The sequence below is a fragment of the Mandrillus leucophaeus genome, unplaced genomic scaffold, assembly GCF_000951045.1.
Source record: "Mandrillus leucophaeus isolate KB7577 unplaced genomic scaffold, Mleu.le_1.0 Scaffold1178, whole genome shotgun sequence".
NCBI lineage: Eukaryota > Metazoa > Chordata > Mammalia > Primates > Cercopithecidae > Mandrillus > Mandrillus leucophaeus.
In genome coordinates, this window is record NW_012100076.1 from 454,491 (window position 1) to 463,149 (window position 8,659).

The following is an 8,659-nucleotide window of genomic DNA, read 5'->3' on the forward strand; positions in this document are numbered from 1 at the left end:
TTTCAGACCACTTCATGCCCCTTTTTTTTGCTGAGCATTTTATTTCCTTTCCTGAAACCAAGAGGACAACAGTATTTAGCCACTGAAAATTGGGAAACCTCGTACTTTGGTAATACTAAAAGGTTGATGTTCAAAATATCCAAATGTGAAGCACATGATTAAAAAAAATACTTTGTATTGTTCTACCTAGTCATGATCAATGTAAACATCTGGGTATCCATCATAACCAAAAAGATATACTTGCAATGAGTGAGAAATACTTCATTTATTTAGACTTATGATCATTACATTTTTGTTTTACATTTTAAGGTAGAAGAGAGGTTTAAAAGTGCAATTTTATTCTTTTATAAATTATGAAATAACATACTTTAAAAAGAATAAACTATAGAAAAGAATAATTAAAATAACTCTTAAATGCATAAAAGTAGAATCAAAATAATCAATTAAAATTGCAGCTATCATGGCTAGTGATGGATTATATGTAGTTTGTTATATCAGAGATATTGGTACTTGGAAATCTTAATAGAGCTTTGAAAAATTAGCAGCATGTATCGTTGCCCTACACTGTCTAGAGCAGAACTCTGACCATATCTATTTTCATTTTCATTGGGATTTAGCTTTAGTTAATACATCCACATCAGCTTTGTCTGCCTCTCCAAGACTTTTTTCATGGCTCTCAACCAAGATATTGTCTTCCTTTTTTCGGGGCCTCTGGGAACCAGCATCTCTGGGAGCTAGAGGAGCTCCAAGGGCAATAAAATTGTGCACATCCTGCAGCTTCTTACGCAGCCATTCTACTCTCTCCATCGAGTTCAGATGTTTTCCCAGGTTATGCATAAGCTGTATTTCACTCACAGATCTCTTCCTGGGAAGAAGAGAAACAGAGAGGGCCACTTCCCATTAGCTCCCCACTTTAAAATGATAAAGTCAACATTAAAAATCCAATTCCCAGGCAAAACAGTACTTACTTAACAGATTTCCCATCTGATTTTGTAAGAAAACAAATTGCCAACATGACAATCATTACTTTAGCCATGTCTTTTGCAGGTATCATCTTCACTAAAAGGAAAGGCAAAATGGAGGTATTTTAAAATACTTTTAATATTCAAAACTATAGTACACAGAATGCAATACTAACTAATTGGGTTGGTTTTCATGAGAAGCTTTTGGAACCAACCTCTTTATTTTATGGATACACTAGTATACATTATATATACACATAATTTAACTTAGAAATTAGTTTTATGCTCCTAACTATCTTTTGGAGATTTCTTGTGCAAGTTTTAATATATAAATCTTAAGCCACAAGAGGAATGAAAGAGTTTATTTTTGAGAATGCCCCCCCGCACTGCATTTTATGTTGATTATGCCTAAATGCTTATAACTTGCTTGAAAATGGCTAATTTTCTTTTTTCTTTTTTTTTTTTTTGAGACGGAGTCTCGCTCTGTCGCCCAGGCTGGAGTGCAGTGGCCGGATCTCAGCTCACTGCAAGCTCTGCCTCCCGGGTTTACGCCATTCTCCTGCCTCAGCCTCCCGAGTAGCTGGGACTACAGGCGCCCGCCACCTCGCCCGGCTAAGTTTTTGTATTTTTTAGTAGAGACGGGGTTTCCCCGTGTCAGCCAGGATGGTCTCGATCTCCTGACCTCGTGATCCGCCCGTCTCGGCCTCCCAAAGTGCTGGGATTACAGGCTTGAGCCACCGCGCCCGGCGGCTAATTTTCTTAATAGTGTAAATTGTTAACACTGTTTATTTACTTAGCAAATCCCTTTCTTAAGTAAACTTCATTTCAGGCATTGTAATAATAACCATAAACACCAAACAAATAGGTGCTAATTTAGAGATTTTCACAAAATTAATGCACATTTCTCCTAGCATTAAAAATAATGTGTCAAAACATTTAAAAATCATCTGATTGATTACTTGTGATATGGATTTTGAGCTTTATCTCTAAATGGAATGCTTGTATTTTATTTATTCAACCTATTTTATTAACAATTATCTTTTAATATAACGTTTGTCTCTTTCTTCGTTTCACATCTATGTAGGATATTCTTGCCTTAATCAGCATTTCAGTACTTGCAAAGGCTGTTATTATAGAAGTGCTTTTCCTTAATGCTCAGTGTACTACATTTTAACATACACATAGAGTAGTTATGTACTCCTGTTTTACAGGGAAACTCGTCATTTAGAAGTAGCATAGGAAATATAATCTGCTACATTTTTGTTTACTCTACAGTATAAAGCTATTGATGGAGCAACATGAAAATTTTCTTTTTCTGTTTATGTTAGAAACAAGCACTGTAGCTGGAGGACAGGAGCACTGGAGTCTAATCTTACTTTGTCATATTCATCTAGTGACCTCAGATATCTCTGCTTTGCTTCCTTGTCTTCACAGGAATATGGGCTTCTTATAAGAATATCATGAAAAAAAGCTGAAAAATTGTTGCAAAACACCCTTAAATTCATGTAATACAATTTCATGAAATTAAGGAGATACAGTTTTCAGAATAGAACTGCCATTTATGTGAAAGGAATAATATTCACTAGTCAAACTGTGCTTGTCCAACTTTAGTATACAGATTGGGCTCTTTATGAGCCATAAAATAAATAATCTAAATAAGAATACTCTGCAGGAAAAATAGAATATTAACTCCACTTAATACATTTATAGTGATTATTTAAATCAGAACTATTCATTCACCATCAGCCTGTTTTATTTCAAAATTTTGATACCAATACTATTATATTAAAGCATAGCATGCCAAATTTTAATGATTTTTTGCTATAATTTCAGATGAGTTTTTAAAAAGCAAGGTATCTCAGAAGACTTTAATCACAACGTATTTTGTGATTTGAGAGTATTTTAATGGTATTAATTTATTTTGTATGTGACATTTTATGTTAAACATAACACTCTTAGCATTTTACCTTGAAGAAACAACATGGTATTTGTAGAAATGGTACACATTAAATAATAACTTGTTTATCAAAAATCTCATGAGATTCAGAAGTGAATTTTTAAGATTACTTACCATGCAATGTCTTAGAACAAAATCTTCTTTCAGGTATATTAGGAGCTGATGTTGAGTATAAAGACAACTTATGAATTGGACTGCAGACCCTTAAATGTGACTTTTATATATAGATCTTCTGCTTACCAAGAGAGGCTCTTTTATTGTTACAGATGATGTCACTCCCAATTCTCTGGATCTCAACTATAGGTTCAAAGCAGCACATACACACACCCACAGGGCGGTGCACACTCTTCTTAAGTTTTGGTTAGTTGGATACTAAAAGGAAAACAGCATTTGGCTTGAAAAGGGGCTTATGCAAAGACTTTTAACAAATACAGAATTATACCACCTAGAAAAATTCTACCTGGATTAATGAATCTGAATTTAAACTGTGAAAAGACTGATTTCAAAGATTTATGATAAAGTCATTATCTTACTTGAAAGTAAAATCCAAAAATAAGTATATCTGTTATAACCATACTGTTGGTACAATTTTATGATAATAAATCATAGATGTTATGCTTATTTTACAAGCCATTTTCAACCAATCCATATCACTTCTGGTCATCTTTCAAAAAAACAGATGTAGCCCTTTTTTTAAAGGAATTGTTAAAAATAATTGGAGAAAATGCTCTTGGTACATAATTACTTTAAAAGCTTCAAAAGTGAAATTATTTTAAAATTTATTTAAGTTATATTTTATTTGTGCATCTTAATCTGTAATAACAACATTTGATAAGCACTAACTGCGTGCCTAATTACATACATTATCCCACTAGATCTTCACAGCAGTCCTTTAAAGTTAGTACTTAAAGTACTAAAGTAGGTACTTATCCCCATTTTTACATGAGGAAACTTAGGCTTGGAAAGCAGAAAAGATGGAATTCAACAAAGGTCTTTATGACACCCAATTCTTACTACCTCAGTTTCTGCCTAAAAATATAGCCCTTCTTTGAACTCCAGTCTTGACTTTAATTTGCAAAGTCATCTGAAATCACAGCAAAAACTCTTTGCAGCATTTTCCCCCAGGGGTTAAGTCTTTATTCTCATGTTCCCTAAGGGATGATGAGAGCCTGCTCCAAAACCTAATGGGGCATGATGCTGCTACATGTCTGACTTCAAATATTGCTCCAGCAATAATTGCCTGGTCCACCTATCAAAACACGTTGAATGTCTTTGATATATCTAGGACTCCTTTAGACAGCTTTGCTTTCCCACCAAAGCTCCGGTTCCAGAGTGGGATCTGCTCTCTCAGTTCTGGTCCCATTCTGGCTTCATGTCATCCTTTTCCTACTAGCCATTGTCAAGGTTTGACTCTACCTTAGGTAAGAGCTGGTACAAATTTGAATAGTAACCATATGGAGTTTATAATGAGAGATATATACTAGTCCTTCCCTAGGAAATTCTCCGCTCTGGGTAAACCTCACTTAGAGTGTTGCTCCAGGCTGGGATTGCTGGATCAAATTTTAGTTCTGTTTTTAGTCTTTGAGGAACCACCACACTGTTTTCCACAATTGTTGAACTAATTTACACACCCACTAACAGTGTATAAGTGTTCCTTTTTCTCCACAACCTCACCCACACCTGTTATTTTTTGGCTTTTTCATAACAGTGATTCTGACTGGTGTGAGATGGTATCTCATTATGGTTTTGATTTGCATTTCTCTGATCATCAGTGATGTTGAGCTTTTTTCCATATGCTTGTTGGCCACACGTATGTCTTCTTTTGAAAAATGTCTGTTCATGTCCTTTACCCACTTTTTAATGGGGTTGTTTGGTTCTTGTAAATTTGTTTACATTCCTTATAGATGCTGAATATTAGGCCTTTGTCAGATGCATAGTTTGCAAAAATTTTCTCCCATTCTGTAGGTTGTCTGTTTACTCTGTTGATAGTTTCTTTTGCTGTGCAGAAGCTCTTTAGTTTAATTAGATCTCATTTGTTAATTTTTGCTTTTGTTGTCATTGCTTTTAGTGTCTTCATCATGAAACCTTTGCTCATTCCTATGTCTATAATGGTATTGCCAATGTAGTCTTCCAGGGTTTTTGTAGTTTGGGTCTTTAATCCACCTTGAGTTAATTTTTGTATATAGTGTAAGGAAGGGGTCCAGTTTCAATCTTCTGCATACAGAAATGGTTTTATAAACACATTTTGCATTGTTATTATAAAGCCATGCTAAATATTCTGATTTGGAGATTTTTCCCACTTTGGGTAAGTTTGATGTAATTGACAGCCTTCTAGGAGTAATGCAATTACCACTTTCTTGTTCTTCTTCCTCTTACACTTATTTATAGAATAAATTGTCATACCAAGGCAACCACATTATTAAACCAGTTTTACAGAAAAATAAAGCAAACAGTTTAGACAGTGGTTGCTCAAAAAATGTCTATTACCTTAATTGTGGTGATGGCATCACAGGTATAACATGTATGTCCAAACTCATCAAATTGTATACATTAAATATGAACAGTTCTTTGTATATCAATCGAAACTCAATAAATCTGGTTTTTTTGTTCACTCAAAAAATGCATTGAATACTATCTGCCAGGGGCTGTATTAATCATTGGATAATTGAGACATAATCAATGCCTTGAAATTTAATGCATAATTACAGTATAATATGATAGGTATTATAATAGAGTATGAACAAAGACTTATAAAAGCACAGAAGAGGAAGTGACAATTTCCCTAAAGTTGTTGGAAGCTGTTTTACTGAAAAACTGAACTGTCCTGAAAGGTGATTGTGTTTTCCATCAGAGAAGGTAAGAAAGGACAGAGGGAACTGCGTGTGCACAGGCATGCACTCAATGAAGACTGAATAGGCGCAGTGGCTCACACTTGTAATCTCAGTACTTTGGGAGGCTGAGGTGAGGGGATTGCTTGAGCTCAGGAGATTGAGACCAGCTTGGGCAACATAGCAAGACCTCATCTCTCCTAAAAGTTAAAAAAAAATCAGCAGGATGTGGTGGTGCGCACCTGTAGTCTCAGATACTCAGGAGGTTGAGGTGGGAGGATCACTTGAACCTGGAAGAAGGAGGCTGCAGTGAACTGTGATCATGCCACTATACTCCAGCCTGGGCAACAGAGTGAGACCCTGTCTCAAAAAAAAAAAAAGACTGAATATTGAGTATGTGCCTGTGGATGGAGAAGGAAAATGGGGAAATGGATGATGAATCCAAATAAGTAGGATTTGGGTAAATTTTGGAAGGTTATTGTGTGAATGCCAAGGAGTTTTGTCTTGCAGTCCTCTCTAAACTCTAAACATGTGCATTAGTAATATTGTTGTGTCCTTCAGATTTTTCAAAGGACTACTTGACCTTCTCACAAAGCAGTAATATAGCTGCCAAGACTTAACATATAGTTTATCTGAACCATCAGGCTCTGGACCTGCAGATATTAGATAGAAGGAAATCACTTAGGAGGACAAGGCTAGGGGATATGTGGGCACAAGAGACTGATGATACCGTGACTGAGAAGAGCTGAGCACAGCTTTTTGCTTTGAAAAGGTCAGCCTTTCTTAGCATTCTAAAGTACTGAAGCTAGGGTCAAATAATCTAATGTATTCCTCACATTTGGGAAGAATAAAATGCCGTGTGTTGTGCCCTATTCCCTTATGGAAGGTTTAAGTTAAGACGGATACTTTTTCCTTCTGTTTGCTCAACAGGAATTAGTATGGCTTTGGGAACTTGACATCAACAAGCTTCCAGGGCTGAAAAATCCAGCTACATCTCTCTAATTCCATGTTTTGTGAACAGATTGGATAATTTCAACCCCCCCTTTTTTTTGAAAAAAAAAAACAAAACAGATTTATTGAGTTTCGATTGATATACAAAGAACTGTTCATATTTAATGTATACAATTTGATGAGTTTGGACATACATGTTATACCTGTGATGCCATCACCACAATTAAGGTAATAGACAGAGACAGCACTTCTCAAAGTTTCCTTGTTGTTTAAAACACAACATGAGACCTACCTTCTTAAATTTTGAAGTTCACAATGCAGTATTCTTAACTATAAACACTACACTGTATAGCAGATCTCTAGAACTTATTCGGAATAGTGTCTATCTTAATGGTTGAGTCACCCTTTTGCTTCAAGCCACTCTGTGCAATGAGTTACTGAGCTCATTATTATTATTATTATCATTAATTTTTTTGAGACAAGGTCTCAATCTGTCACCCAGGCTGGAGTGCAGTGGTGTGATCTCAGCTCACTGCAACCTCTGCCTCCAAGGCTCAAGGAAGCCTGAGTAGCTGGGACCACAGAAGCATGCCACCATGCCAAGCTAATTTTTGTATTTTTGGTAGAGATGGAGTTTCACCACATTGCCCAGGCTGGTCTCTACCTCCTGGGGTCAAGTGATCCATTCGCCTCGGCCTCCTAAAGTGCTAGGATTACAGATGTGAGCCACTGCACTCAGCCAACCAAGCTCCTTTTGATCTATTAGAAAAAACTTTCCTCTCTGCTTCCTTTCACCAGCCCCTAAACATGCTTGTAGTTGGAGGCAATGAATGAATGCTTAAAGTGACTTAGCACATAATAAATGATTAATATTCCAAGTATTTATGATAGTATTCTGTTCCTTATTTTTCTTTCTCTAGAATTTTTATTGATGGACGCTGTGATTTTGATTCTCTAATAGGCAGCATTTAGAAGGCCACTGATCTTTATATATTCATGTTATAAACTCTAGGATCCATTATATCTAAGTAGCTCCTTGAAGTTAAAATGTGCAGCCACATTCACAAGTACAATATTACTTGTTGTTTTTTGTGTGCTCTATCAGTGAACATCTAACTCTGTGTGAGTTTTCAGCTTTCTACATGTTTATATGGATTGGAGGAGTGTTAAGATGATATGCAATGTTTCCACGATCAGAAAGAGGCATCTCTAGAGGAAGGGACTGAAGGAAATAGTCAGTTACTGGATGCCTGGGATGAGGCTGTCTTTCTAAATACAGTAAGGAATGTCTCTGTCTTGTCACAGAGCAAACCTAGAGTGTCACTTATGGACTTAATGGAACCTTTAGATCTTTATTTGATTGAAAAGGTTTTAGTTGCCTGTGCAAAGTTCTCTGTTTCTTAAAAAAAGAGAGCGAAAGAAGTAAACACAATTGAGTCATCACTTTTTGAATCATAAGAAAGCCATAGCAATTTAATTGAGAAGTGAAGTCTCAGATTTTCTGTGGCCCTTTCCAGTGAAGTAACCAGACGACTAATGTTATTATTATTATTAATTTTTCATCCAAGCTAGACTGCAGGGGCATGAGCATTAGCTCACTGTAACCTCAAACTTCCGGACTTAAGCAATCCTCCCACCTTAACCACCTAAGTCCAAGTAGCTAGCCTCGTAGCTACTAGTAAGCCTCCTAGCTACTCCTAAGCCTCCTAGTAGCTATGCTTGTGCTATCACATCCAGCTAATTTGTTTTTTCTTTTTTTGTAAATACAGGGTCTCCCCATGTCGCCTGGGCTGGTCTTGAACTCCTGGCCTCAAGTGATCCTCCTGCCTTGGCCTACTAAAGTGCTTGGATTGCAGGTGTAAGTCACTGCACCTGGCCCAACACTCTTGATTCTAAATACTCTCTTTTATTGTCCCATAAATGTAGTTATACTGTTTAGACCAAGTGTTTCAATTCAGGGT

The 8,659-nt window shown here is 36.3% G+C and overlaps 1 protein-coding gene across 2 annotated transcripts; it reads right to left on the minus strand.

Moving 5' to 3' along the window:
* Positions 1–245: 245 nt before the first annotated feature.
* PTH (parathyroid hormone) lies at positions 246–3,293 on the minus strand. 2 transcript variants are annotated; one of them, XM_012001502.1, is made up of 3 exons: positions 3,160–3,293; positions 969–1,059; positions 246–865 (listed from the first exon to the last, which is right to left on the minus strand). In XM_012001502.1, the coding sequence occupies exons 1-3, from the start codon at positions 3,236–3,238 to the stop codon at positions 604–606; spliced, it is 432 nt and encodes a 143-aa protein (XP_011856892.1). In that variant the 5' UTR covers positions 3,239–3,293; the 3' UTR covers positions 246–603. The 2 variants fall into 2 exon arrangements, with proteins under 2 accessions (XP_011856892.1, XP_011856899.1); XM_012001509.1 differs by lacking the exon at positions 3,160–3,293 and adding an exon at positions 3,034–3,132.
* Between the last annotated feature and the right edge of the window lie 5,366 nt (positions 3,294–8,659).